Source organism: Tyto alba, unplaced genomic scaffold, assembly GCF_018691265.1.
Source record: "Tyto alba isolate M040663 unplaced genomic scaffold, T.alba_DEE_v4.0 Super-Scaffold_42, whole genome shotgun sequence".
Classification (NCBI taxonomy): domain Eukaryota; kingdom Metazoa; phylum Chordata; class Aves; order Strigiformes; family Tytonidae; genus Tyto; species Tyto alba.
In genome coordinates, this window is record NW_024881318.1 from 15,067,594 (window position 1) to 15,081,745 (window position 14,152).

Below are 14,152 nucleotides of genomic sequence, written 5' to 3' on the forward strand. Positions count from 1 at the left end.
GAATTGCACATGCGCACAGGAGCCGGAGCGCCCCTCCGGGCATCCCGGGCGCGGGGGAGCCGCGCGGCACGCCGGGAGCTGTAGTCCTCCCCCTCCGCCATGCCGGGAGTTCCGCGCTCCGCCGCGCCGGCTGCCGTCTCCCGCCGCGATGGGGCTTTATTCCGCCGCAGCCAGCCCGGCGGTGTGACAGCCCTGCTGCTGTCCCTGCGGCACCGGGGCGAGGCCGTGGCGGCGGCAGGCGAGGGCGGGCTCTGAGGGGAGGAAGGAGAGCAGCCGGCCTCCCCGCGGCCCCTCACCGCAGGCCGGGTGGGATGTGAGACACCGCCCTCGCAGGATGCTCCGGGGGCTGCGGGGAGGGGCTCAGCCCTGCCAGAGCCGTGGTTCTCATTCACTTTTTCCCCCCCAGTACCGGTGGCTGGATGCCAGAGGAGCCGCAGAACCCCACGTGGCGTCCGCAATCTGTTGCAGAAGCTGCGTGCCACAGCAGCGTCGAGCAGAGCTTCGTGGAGCCCTCACGGGGTGCAGGAGCCGCTGGTCTCATCATGCAGGTGGGTGTGTGCCTTATTTTCACAGGCAGAACCCTGTTCTGTAAGAGGCCGTGCCCCCATAGTACTCCTGGCAGTGCATGTAGTTCAGCTCCAAGAAAAATGCTAAAAGGCAGCTTAAAGAGGTTTCTTGCTGCTTGCTACTTCCAGCCAACATTTCTGTATTTCAGAGAAATGATGTGTAACAAAAGCAGTTACCAACAGCATAAGTAAGAAAAAATATCTTTGTTATTATGAATACATTATAAAATCACAATTTTATACACATTTTAGTATTTCATATATAAATAAAGTGAACAGTATAGCTATTGGAATGTGTAATACGTACAAACATACGGATTTTAATGTGAAATTAACAAATGCTTGGACCCCACCCCCATCTTTTGTTGCTTCTCTGAGGCTTAGCATATTACCTCTGAAATACTTCTAGGAAGAAGGCTATTCAAGCTGTGATGCCAACAATAACTCCAGGCATTACCTTAATTCAATTTACAGTCAATTTTCCTCTCATTTACCTAATTTAGCCTGACTATATAGGAATTCTTCTGTGTCAGTATTACAGTTTTGCAAGAAAGACTAATCCTGTATGTACTTGGCACAGTATTGGAAGAAAACATTTTCCAAGCTTTACAATTTTGTTAAACCCATTAACAATCAGCATTTTCCCATCACTACACACTCTTGCAAATGTTTCCGTTAAATACATTTCTAATATTAATAAAATAACAAACTCTTTATTACCATTCTGCTTATAACTTGATGTCTTAACATCAAAATAATATTTATTTCTAATAAAATTAAACATAGTATTTCTATGAAACAAAGTTGTCATGTGCATGAACCTAGTAATGAAACTAGGCATGAGTGTAGATGTTTCTACATTCTTATTTTGGATTCTTATTTTGGATTACATTCTTACTTTATATTGGACCAAGGAGCACTTTCCTTCACCTTTTTTTTATGGTGGAAGCACATCTGTTGGAAACCCAGCTTAAGCTGTGAAAAGCAATGATGTAGATTCCAGAAAGGGAAGTTACTGAGGTTTCCATTCAGAAAGGCATGTAAACACATGCCATATTTTATGTTTGTTGATCTGTAGGACAGCTTTCTGTACTAACAGTGAAGCATGGATTTTATCTATTTATCTGCTCCAGTCTCAGAATTTCCCTTCTCTGGTTACTGATGCGCAGCAGGGCAATTATCACTTACCCCTGAATTTGATGGTCAGACTGTGGAACTTCTCGTTCAGTATTTATATTTGGAAAGGCAGAGCTTGGAACTAGAGTAAGTGCTTTTTTTAGAACGCATCTTCTTGTGGGCAGAGGGCAGTAGGATTTAGTTGGTATGTAGGAAGTGAGTCATCTAACTCTATTCAGTATCTGATGGTCAAAACCCCCTGCAGCTACTAATTCTATAGTGGGAATTAACCTGATCCAGCAGGTGATGAGGTGTGGTAGTAAACATATGCAAGAGTTACATAATTTGCAAGAGTTACAAATATAACATTTAAAATGTAACAAATTGCTTAAAATTGCATATTCATGAATGATGTTATTTATACGTAGTTGTCTGGTTGAAATTAAGAGAATGAAACATAAATGCCTCAGTTCGTGCTGTCTTAGAGGTTGCTTTCAGGCTGCTGCATATAAGACCATCCCTTTTGTGGCTACAAGTTCCTTCCCCAAGTCTCACTAATTTCCTTATTACCTGGTTCACAAGACTACTTGGATCTGCAGCTGATGGCAGAACTCCTTCCAGAGGAGAAGCCCAAAGACCACAGGGTAAGAGCGCTATCATTTTTTCCAAGCTATCCCCATGACTTAGTCATTGCTTTGTAAATATTGATATACATATAACATGAAGGGGAATACAGAACATTAATATTCTTAAAGCTAATGCCCTTGCTTGTGGCATAGTGATAGCGAGGAATTGCGAAGCAATTACAGGAATGAACACAACCTCTTAAGATAGTACACAAAAGATATGAAAGATCTAGACAGCCAGTGGTTTGTACATGATGTGTACTGGTGGTGTAGGGATTACACCAACTATCTTTTGAACCAGTGAATATGAAAGGGAACCCAAACCTTTATGGGTTATATGAAAAGGGCCTGCTTATATTTTTACCTATATTTATTCTATTAGAACATGCAAGCCCTGATAAACATGGCAAACCGAGAAGTTTTTCTTTGCATTTGTAACATGGACATGACCCAGCACTAAACATAAGTAGCAGCTACACAAATACAACATTGAAGTTTTGTGCTTAATATACTTCTTTATCTTCTAAGCATTGCAAAATCCTCAGCAGCTGTGGTAATCCAAAAGAAATGGTAACATAGATCATCCATGAGGTATGGTCTAACTTGTGCATCCAATTTTCCAGTGTAAAAAAAGGGCACGCCCTTTCATCCCTCCTCACAAATACAGGACCCCATGCGCAGTACCTCACCTTAGCCATCCTCGTACCAGTTGAAATGTTTTGTCATGTGCACTCTTGCACCTACTCATACTCCTCATATACCCAGCCAAATACACTGCAACTCTATGTTCCAGTTCTGTGAATTCCATTTAGGTTGTTCTCATGCAGCAGAGGAACAAAACAGATGGGAGCTCTTTGCAAACACGAGGCCTTTCTCTGGTCTCGATTTCACTTGGACTTGAGCATTTCACCAAGGAAGACATGCACCTACAGGAGGTCAGAATCCAACTCTTTCTGCAAGACTGGGATTGATTTTGTGCCTGCCAGTAAGCCTACTTGATTCACTTATGATTGGTTTTCCTGCTTTATATATCCCCTATTTTTCTTGCTCATCTTTGTGTAATGTATCCGTCATGAATCTGTGGAGGAAGGGAACTAGCCTTCACACTGAGCAGTGGGAGAATGGTAAGGGAAAAGTAGTTTTAGTTTAGGACAAATGCACCTTTTCAACTGTCTTTGAACAATACTCTAGAAACACAAAACCAAATAATTTCCAGATCAAGAAGCAGTGCCATTGTATCACTGCTTAACCATATGTTTTTTGCCTTCTTCTGCCATGGTGGGGCATAATAGAAGGAGACATTTCACGTACAGCTGGCCTCTGCTGTGAAACAGGAATCCAATTTTCATGCTCTCCTAAGTGTGAGGACAGTAGCTGGAGACTTGAATTCAGTGGTACAATATATTTACATGTATAAACTGTGGACCAGTTGTTATTGACATCATTCAGGGATGATGTTCAGCTACCCCTCCTATCCCTGGAAAAATTTGGGTACTGAGTTGTTTGGACACAGAATGCAAGGTAGATGAAATTCTCTGGTCTGTGCCATTAGCTAGAGCATGCCTTAATCATATACTAAGAAGTTTTTCTTGATAGTCCAGGTACAATGCACAGTGCAGGCTTGACGGTATGGAATTACTGCAAAGAGGGTACTGTGAACCAGGAAAGCTACAGTACAGGCAGCATGGTTGGGGAAAAGCAGAGAGAAAACTGGGAAATTATATATATTTTACATTGTCAGTGCATTTTTATATTGAAGAACTCTAAAAGGGCTCTATTTTTCAGTAGGCGTAGCTAAGGGTGGGCTGCCTTCTGTATCCTGGAGTCCCTGGGTGCTGTCCTTGGTTTGTAGTCTTCTCCAGATCCAAAATCTACCGTGTCATGGTAGTTCGTAAATTCCTGAGGTAATGGAAACTCCTCTGTTGATGAATGAGTCCTGTGGCCAAACACTTTCTCTTGCAGCTCAGCGATGTCATTTCTGATGTCTGCCATCATCAGCAACAGGAAATCAAATGAACCTGGTGGGCCCTGCAGTCACAAGGCACAGTCATTAATGAAAATCCACTTCACTCCTACAGTTTTCAGACAGGTTGATATAATTACTCTTGAAGGGGTAACTCAGTAAAATACTGCTTCATATCAGTTGCCAAAGGTTAATGGTCTGTTTTGCAATCGACTTGCTCTGGAAACAATATTCAAAAGAAGCCAAATGTTTTTGCAGACAGAGCCTATATTTACAAGATGCTCAGCCCTTTTGTTACTTAACATTTCTTTTGCTATATCTGCCTCCTGAGAGTATATTGACACCTTATGGGAACAGAGGAGATAACTCTTGGTTCCCTATGTTCCTTTTTATTAAACTGATAGAAATTACATTCTTAGAATGACTAATAAGTCAGTAATTATTATATATATATTTATTTTTCTCAAGAATGCTGTGATTTGGAAGGTATCTTTTCAATACAGTGACCTTGCTGCTGTCCATCATTTTCTAAATATATTGGTAATTACAATGCAGAGAATATCCATCTGGTTTTAGCTGATTTTAGAAAATCATAATTTCTTTTTATCTGACTTTACATAGTGAAGTACATAGTTTAATACTGAGGACACCCTGCTGGTCACACTCTTAAAAATCCATTCCACCAATGACAAAACACCATAAGAAACAGATTTTTAAACAATTTCACCTGAAAAGAGATTGTAAATACTCATCCTCCTGATGACTTGCTAAAAGCCTATAGCTTCCCAAACCCCAGAGAGATACTACGGGCAGGATTTTGAAAGGTTCCAGGGATCATACTCCCACTAGGAGTGGTGGCTGAACTGTACTAACTAGCAGCATGAGATCCCGTGCAGAGTGCTGCCTTCTGAGGATGTCCCACTGCTGTTGTAGCGCAGAGGTACACTTACTGCCTTTTGTGTCACACCCAGCAAGGGAAGAGATGTGTAAGCAAAAACACTTGGATGAAAACAGGTAGTTACTTTATTTCCAGTAACGTTTTATGTGCATGTAAAGTATCTCTCACTGTCCTCTTGACTTTTGGCTGACCTGTTGTCAGTAGTCAACATCACTCTTGTGGAAATTCCTCCTGTGAGCAATACTTACAGGTATCCCCTTTGGTCCTGGTGCGCCTCGCTCCCCCTGTAATCAATACCACCTCAATTAGTTTGCTGTGACTAGAGGAAACAAAAAAAAGCAGTTTGCTTCTGCAGACTCCCTTACTTACTGTAACCAGATCAAGAATCATCAGCTTATGCTCACTCAGAAAAAGAACAGAAAGTGAAGGAAGAACTCAAGAAAATTGCTGATTGTAGTGGGAGCAGAGTTGTGCACTTCAGGTATTTCTCCTGTTAAATGGCGTTCTTGTTACCATCTAGAAGTTCACAAAAGAGCAGTCTAATGAAATGGGCAAAAGCATCTACATTTATTCATGGAAAAGCCGAAAGAGATGCAGAGAAAGGAAAGGAGCTTCCTCGACAGATAGCCTATTTGCAAGACTTACAGAATGGCAAACACAAAATAGCAGAAGGAAGTCATGAAGGGATGGGACAACAGGACGTTTTCATCTTAGTAAAGGGTGTGACTACAAGTGTGTAGAGGGTCTCTTTATCAAGCCTGCACTTCACATGTGCATGTGCCAAAGTTACGGAAAACAGTACCTCTCCTCACCTTGCTACCATCTCTCCCTGGGGCTCCTGGTGGGCCCTGCAAGAGAAAAGCAAGTGTTCACAAGGAGGTGAGAAGTTGTGGAGCTAAGGCCAATTGTGCAGTGCATGATGGGAGACGAAAATACTGACCACGGGGCCCCGTCTGCCCTGCTTAATATGTGATATGTCTGGAGATGGCCCCATAGGTCCCATTGATCCACGAGGGCCTGGCTGTCCGGGAGGTCCAGGTGACCCAGGAACTCCTTGACTCCCTTTTGGTCCAGGAGCCCCTGCAATCGACAGCAAAGGTTACCTGCCAGGGAAAGTCTTCAGGACACTTCATCAATGCAAGCGATGGGGACTGACCGGTTTTTGAACCACCCGATGGACTTGTTGCCTTAGCACACACAAATCCACAACAACACAACCAACACATCAGCCATCTGAGACATTACTCCTTGTCGCAGTAGCCACAAGAGATGTTCACAAAACAGTTAAACTTTGAGTAGACAAAGACGACAAGACTGCCACTGCCAGGTGGTTAGGGACACAGACTGGGAATGAAAAGAAAAGCATAAATGCCTCACTTTCCCACGAAGAAGAAAAGACAAGTCACATTTGAGGAACACCTCAGAAAACTCGTGGGAATTTGGGGTTGAAGGCATCTACATGACTGGGATAGAAGCAAACCCGTTTTAGTGGTAGGCTACACCTCTCTTTTACCCAGTACGGTAGCCAATGCCTTAGGGGCAAAAAGGCTCTGTTCTTGCATTTTGCTTTATAGCCTTTTCTGCTTTTGTTGGCTCAGCAGAGAATGTTAGTTTTTAGCAAGCACAGAGGCAACAAAGCATATGTTTAGCTCAAGAGAAACACTACGGAACGTAAGATAGAAAATCGGGCACCTGAAACAACATTTGCACAAAATGAAGACCATTAAAGTGTCACTAGCTGAATTGCTTTCTAATCAGAGGGGAAAGCACTTTTCTTCATACAGAAAACATGTGAAAGTCATGGAAAGTGAAAGGAAGAGAGTAAAAAAGGTTCAGCGGGACAGAATATGTACAGTTAGGATTTTCAAAAGGAGTAAAATCGAGCTCAGTGATGAAACTCTTGGACTCCTGAAGACCCAGCTGCACTGTTGCTAACGGCAGGGCAGGGGAGGAGGTGAGCAGGGTTGGATTTCAAGAGGAACAGATAATTTTGCAGTACCTTGGACAGCTCAGCCAGAGGGAAACCAGACGGGAGACCTGCAGAGCCAGGCCTACGTTAGAGAGATTGCAAGGCGACGCACTGTACAGTTCAGAGTCTGACGCAGAATCTCTAACCATATTGTCCTTGCACTTACGATATACTGAAGACTGAAGATACTCATCCTCCAAGAAAATAAGACTCAAAAACCAAAGCAAGACTGCAGAAGTGGGGATAAGTGAGGGCGCAGTTCAGTAGGAGGTGAATCAAACCTCGTAAGGAATATCTGCTAGTCATTTGTAAGAATATTCCTGAAACCCAGAACAGTGCTAAATTTCCTTGGATTTATGGCTAACCCCAAGTTTGATCTGTATTCAACAGAGTTTGCAAAATTTTTAGCATCACTGGCTGCCAGTTGCAAGGTGTCTGGCTTAAGTCAGAGTTTTAGGAACTCTGCTTTTCTCATTGTTTCAAGCTATACCTTAACGAAGGTGTGAGTGGAGTTTTACTTTTCAGATTCCTTTGAATCTGGAACACAACATAAAACTAACAAATTAATCCTTGCAAAAGCAGATGAGGACAAATAAAACTGTTGGCACACACCGCTGCAAACTGAAAGCACATTTTCTGCTCTACTAATGACAGTGAGCCAAAGCAACAGGTATTCCTGAAATGAAATGGAAAGTATTTTAAGGCAGAGTTATAATACAGGAAATGACAACTGAAGCAGGTGAGATATCCCAGGGAGAGGGAGAAATGTAATACATAGAGGACAAATACAGCTGGCATGCCAAGAAACAGATGGAGGCTAAGACACAATGGATGATGTTGACAGTTGGCAGAGGCTGACCATAATGACCAGAAAGTTTTTCTTTCTAAATTTACCACAAATGCAAATATAACAATCAAAATATGAAAGACACGGAATCCTATCACACTGAAAGACTGAATCTTACTATTTTTATTCATAACACTAATTCACATCCCTCTTGTCCATATCTTACCTGGAGGGCCTTGTTGGCCAGGCTGGCCTGGGGGTCCAGGGATATACGCGTTAGATGCAAGCACTTTTTCACCAGTGATTTGCTTGCTAAGATCAGCAGCATTATTTGGTAGCAAAGCAACCTGCCAAAACCAAAAAAATCACCGTAAGCCCTTCATCATTCAGCTGGATAAATTACATTCTTGGTTAAGCTTTCATATGGACAAACAGTGTATTTAAATACTTCAGGAAAATAGAAAATGTTCAACAATATCCTTCATTGAAATAATCAGAAAAAAAGTTACTGTGTGAGGTGGTTTACTTTCCAGGTCACTGTGGAAATACTGCAAGTCTATCCAAATGGGGGGCAGGAGAAATTAAAGAGAGATACAGCAAGAAGTTGTCAAAAACTTAAGTCTCATAACTGCTTGGATCTTCTTAAGAAACCTATTTTCCTTATCTGAACATTTCTCTATTAATTTACTGCCCTTTTTCAGGGCAACATTTGCTCAGATATTTAAGTTCTCAATTGCTGTACAAGCCACTAACTTTTTATAGGTTTCAATGAGATCCCCAAATCCTTTGTGGATTTGGCCCTGTAACCATACTATTTAACCCAATAAAAGTCTGGATCTGCTCTGCTTAAAGACTCAAAGCTAAAGTATGTGAGAATGTAAGGAGAATTGCGCACTATAGCTTAAAATGCCGTTATCCATTATGTCAGATGTTTAGTTATCCATGAAATATTAATCTGCCCAGATTGAATATATTTAATAATTAAACATATTTAGAAATATTCTGCAAATGTTTAGTCTCTCCAGAGGCAACTGAAGGGAGATGACAAGCCTGGAGGCTGCTCTGCAGTGAGGAAAAAAGTTTTTTTATGGAGAGTAGCTGCATTAAGTTGGGAATTTTACTCTGCCAGATGGAACTGAAGAGCTATTTCAGCAATACCAGGGCAGACCTATGCCTGCGTCAGCTTTGTTGCTCCCTAAATAAATTTGGCTTACTGGATAATTTGATGCTGGATTCTGCAACATTAGTGTGGGAGAGTTGCATTAAATAAAATACATGATGACTCCTGGTATCTGACAATGCTTTTAATTAGCTATTTGGAATTCCCTGTACTGGGCTGTTCTCAAGACTCGTACTTGTTTCTGTAATTATTTGATGTACAGCCTCCTTCCCTTAGTGCAAACCTAATGTTTGTAATGCAGAATAAAAAATAATGCTAAGCACTTGCAGTACATACTATATCTGGGCAAACTTATTTTGGCAAACAAGTTATTACTTAAGGAATACACTTCAAGGGCAGCCAGTGCTGTTTGTGGTTGGATGCACAGAAGAGTTCTGAAGGAAGCAAAAGTGAGGAAAAAAAATGTTAGAAATGCTGAGTGGCATTTCCGAAACAGCAGTTTGATTTTTCAGACTGTAATTCAAAATATGATGACAGGAATACAAGGATTTATCAGCCATTTGTGACTCAGGTTTTGGAGAGCATTGCGGTTCCAAAGACAAGATGACTGCACTAATTCAAATTAAGCGACATGATGTAAGCCTTGGAAGAATTTGGTAGATTCGCTCCACCCCCATGGAATACAGTGACTGGATGAGGTCAGCACTTCACAGAAGCCCCACAGGATGCTTCTTAAGTGCTTACTCCTATGAATCTGCACACATAGAAAATGGGGATCCAGTACACCTACTGCTCTGGGGTGGGCTGTCGTCTTTGGTTTGGTTTCCAAAGAAAAACTTCTTTGTTTGCCAATGACCTTGCAGCTTTCTCAGCCAACATGCCAGCCATTGCAGCACAGCACAAATCATGGGACTGCTGAAGATAAAGGGCTACTCCATGGGTCACAGCACCTTGCACCTCCGGCAGAAGAGGAAAATTCAGTAGCTGGGGGCTCCCTTGGTCACACTGGCCTGGCACCAGCACAGGGAGGTCCACTGGCCGGGTCTGGTCTGCACACTGCAATGTTTTGCTTCCCAGAGGTGCATCCACGCTGACCAGAGCGTGGTTCTGGCTGGATATGAATGGAAAGTTGCAAGGACCATCACACTGCAAAAATTCCACTACGTGACACAAATTAACCAAGGGCTCTGCAGTGCCAGCGCTGCCATGCTAAAACTGAGACATGGAGTTAAATCCTGTGACTACCTGAAAGCATTATATTTTTCAGGCAGTTTTTGTGAGAATATTTTCAGTGTCATCAGTGTTTCTCCTTAGGGGTGGCCACAGTTGAAAGATAGATTAATTGATGTCCTCTTTAGAGCTTTTACTTAAATTTCTGACCAGATCCTATTTTGGGGATCTATTGCTATCCCAGCTGATAAATAAAATTAATTTAGTATATAGGCCCTGCCATGAATACTCTTCAGATTATTTTGCAAATGACCAGGCTGGAATAGAAAGGTACATTTAGGGATGAAGACTTCTCATGAAGAGGATTTGGAAGTGTATTCTTTTCTGTTGCTTAAATATTGACTTGTTCCTGCCAGCAAGACTGTTGTAGCAACTTAGTAAGTTTTAAAAAAAAATCACATAGCTGCTGTGAAAGCATCTACACATGCTTCCCCACTGAGTCAGCTGAACTTGAGGCATATACTAGCAGTGCCAAAATACCCAGGCTCTGGTCTAGCTCACTGCTCTTTGATATCTTCTGGCCAGAAAATGGTTCTTACATACACTGAGGCCAAACCATGTGTTTTTGATGTTGACTCACATCCTCTTAGGGATTGGCTATACTCACTGGCCTAATTACTATTTCACCTTTTAACTGAAACAGGATCCTGGTCCGGGGTGACCTTGGCTTTCTCCATCCCCAGCTCCAAATCTTAATGGCCCTTGGAAAATTTTTTTTTCTTTTTTTTATATATGCATGCAAATATTAGCAAGGGGAAATTTTAAAGCAAGAGGACTAGAAACAAGACTCCCCTGTGCTGTGTGCATGCAGCATCTGGAGTTTTGGGTAGTTTCTAGGAGAGGGGTGGTTTAGATGACTTTGACAGTGCTTGACAGGAGTGATGTGGGACATGGCTTTCTAATTAACGTTTAAACATATCTCTGCAATAGGATCCAGCTTTTTTTTTTTTTTTTTTTTTTAATTGTTGGCAGTCTGTCAGCATGTTGGATACCTTTTCCCCAGTTTTTCAGCTTTCTATTCTTCCTTCTGGCAAGGTCTGACATAAACCTAGGACTGCCCGCAACCCCCTAGTATATCAGGAGAGTGCATCCTTCTGGATGAGCATGCAAGGTGACTTTCTGTTCCTGATTCTAGAACTACTCTGTCCTGGTAGCTGTTGTAATTCTCCAAAAAGGTGTTGGTGCCATCACCAGAAGTAGCAGGACTTGAGTTCACCCCTGTCCTTTCCTAGGGAGAGACAAAACCTCATCTCCCACTTCCAGAAGCATACCCCAGTTCCCAGTTGTAGGGTTTACTGCATTAAATACTTCACAAGCTCTTCTGCTAAACATAATTTTGCATAAGGTTCATAAAATCTGAAAGCCTTAACCACAAGACTGAAGACTCATTCCCATAAACTGTCTCTCTGGCAGAAAGAAATTCATTTTTCTGTGCAAAACAGAACAGCTTCAACCACAGATATTGAGATGTCATCCCCAGAAAAATTTGGCCATGGAGAGTGGCTGGTGAAACAGGAGGGTTCATGTCTCCCTGGGAAGAGAAGCAGCATGAGACCAGATTTCCTCTCAGCATGGATGAAAGCTCCCTTCTCTGTGGGGTAAAAAATGCTGAGGGTATCAAGGGACCATCTCTTCCAGCTCTGTCTGTGTGAGGCACAACCCAGTGAGCTCCCTCTGAAGATATCAGATGGATCAAGTTCCACTAGGAAGATACTTGAGGTAAATGTAGGCTATGGACCATGACAGGACTTAGCAATGAGGCAAGAGTTTGGCCACAGCTACTGTACAAGTGGCCACAGTGACAGGTATCAATAATCTTAATTTTCCAGGAGTGAGTTTTGAACAGAGGAACCTAGCAGTGGAAGTTGGACATAGAAAACTTTCCATTAATTCAGACCATTGCTTTCTGTCAATTCTTGCAGCAAACGACTTGGCCAACAGTGTGACCCTAGATCCCTCCCTGGAGGTCAGTGTGAGCCTGCTCAGCATCATGGATGGCGGCAGGACAAACAGACACTCAAAAGCATGGATCCTTTTTCAACCTGTCTGCTACCATTTGTTTGAAAAACAGAATTTCCATCACACATGAAATTTGGTCACTTCCATGTTTGTCTTTATGCTGATTCAGAAGGAAAACATGACATTTTGAGAATTTTGAAATAAAAAGTATCTCTAACCTCAGTGTATTTTGTTTTAGTGAAGCAGTTTTCTTTTTTTCCTAATATAAATTACATTGAATGAATAATATTAAATGCAACAAGTGAGTACACCAAATTGTGTTTTGACACAATTATATTAAATGAACATCCTGGGTGAAATAATTAAAGCCTGTCGACATGAACTGCTCAGAATATTCCTGCAGAACATTTCAATTTGAGAGAACCTGAATGTTCAAAGGAGACGACACCAGAAAAGGTATTACACCTGCATCCCTGCGCTCAGGTCTCCGCATTCTAGGCTGGGTCTCTGCGTTGTTTCAACCCTACTTGATTGCAAAAGGAGGCCACATACAACAATTAAAGGCCAGGGGAAGCTTTTAAGTGCATTATTCTTTACTTATAAGGACACATAAAAACAAAAAAGGTTGCAGCTGAGGGTTTTTATTAAAAAAAAAAAAAAAATCAAACCCAGTGATGTTTTTATTTAGCTACACACCTCCTATTTGGCAAGAATCCTGCATCAGCACCCTATTAAAACAAAATCATGTTCTCCCATGTTCCCGCATCTGCAGAATATCTTGCACTTGCTTATACTAAAGGTGGATCAAGTCCAAAATCCTGTGCATTCAGAATGAATGAAAAGCTGAGGCCAACACAGATTGCCAAGAAACCTGGGCTCAGACTGAGATGGGTGTTTGCCAGACTCTGTTACCATGAGCTTGGTAACTCAGTTCCGCGAGCTTGGTTAGCAGTCTGCTTACAAGCAATACAGAAGCATAAGGAAGAGATGCCATTCCTACATGATTTTAAAATATGTTGCCATCATCTTTATGGGCACAAGAGTCACATGGAAGTGACAGCTCCAAACAATTAAATTTAACCTCAGTTGTCATAAAGCATGGAGGTCTGGTAAGACACGGCTGATCAGTGTTCATACCTTTTGCTTCAGTTGTAAAACTGTCTGCTTTATTTGATGGAATTCCTTACAAGAGGCACAGCATGTCCCCAGTTTTGCCACATTTTCAGATTTCTCGGGAAGCCCAGCTGAAAGAAAGCAGTTTCCAATACAAATATAAAGAGCCAAAGGAAAGAAATTAATAAAGTGATTGCAAAAGTAACTTAAAGGTTGTTACATTTCCCCAGATTGTGAAAAGAGGATAGAATCTTGCCATTATTAATGCTTTGACTGTGAATTACTACGTAAGGCTGACAAACTTTGCAGAGACAGCTCTGAGCTCATTTTTAAAGCAGCTGTTTCCAGTTAACAGTCCCCACAGAATTTATTTTATTTTTAATACCTGGAAAAGTTTACGCCCCTTCTTTTATCTTTGTGTTTAGGGCAGGCTAACACTATAGATCTGAACTTATTTGCAGTCCCCCAAAAGGCAAATTTTCATATGCTCTAAATAACAGTAAAATCCCTCACAATACGGTCATTTCATTCACTTTTCACATGCTGCTCTTTATCATTGCTGGTTATTCCTCCATGCAATGGAATCAGCCTGAGCAAAACGGGGGTTGAGATTAATGACAGGGATTTAAATCCACGCAAAAGAAAGGGTCACACATGTTGATACTATGCATGAATGGAATCTTTTCAAGAATCCATTAAATTATTCAAACTGTAACAGATATCGCAAATGTTATTTTTGTCCTTTTCCCAGTTCCATACACAGTGAAGCATTTCTGCATCACAAACAAACAAACATTGTTTTAGC

General features: G+C 41.8%; 1 protein-coding gene and 1 long non-coding RNA gene across 4 annotated transcripts in view; one reads left to right on the plus strand and one right to left on the minus strand.

Moving 5' to 3' along the window:
* Window positions 1–32: 32 nt before the first annotated feature.
* LOC122154635 lies at window positions 33–4,594 on the plus strand. Its single transcript, XR_006166660.1, has 3 exons — window positions 33–548; window positions 1,700–3,293; window positions 4,271–4,594. It is a non-coding gene; the product is annotated as an uncharacterized LOC122154635 (long non-coding RNA).
* Window positions 676–14,152, minus strand: part of CCBE1 (collagen and calcium binding EGF domains 1) — a 100,729-nt gene continuing 87,252 nt past the window's right edge. The window contains exons 6-11 of one of the 3 annotated variants that reach the window (XM_042804489.1): window positions 13,372–13,478; window positions 8,152–8,272; window positions 6,110–6,249; window positions 5,982–6,017; window positions 5,418–5,453; window positions 676–4,336 (exon numbers count right to left, since the gene is read on the minus strand). In XM_042804489.1, the coding sequence (XP_042660423.1) occupies window positions 4,103–4,336; window positions 5,418–5,453; window positions 5,982–6,017; window positions 6,110–6,249; window positions 8,152–8,272; window positions 13,372–13,478 (674 nt within the window). In that variant the 3' untranslated portion in view covers window positions 676–4,102. Of the gene's footprint in view, window positions 4,337–4,702; window positions 5,454–5,971; window positions 6,018–6,109; window positions 6,250–8,151; window positions 8,273–13,371; window positions 13,479–14,152 lie in introns of those variants that run through there. The other 2 variants (XM_042804491.1, XM_042804490.1) reach the window with 2 other exon arrangements.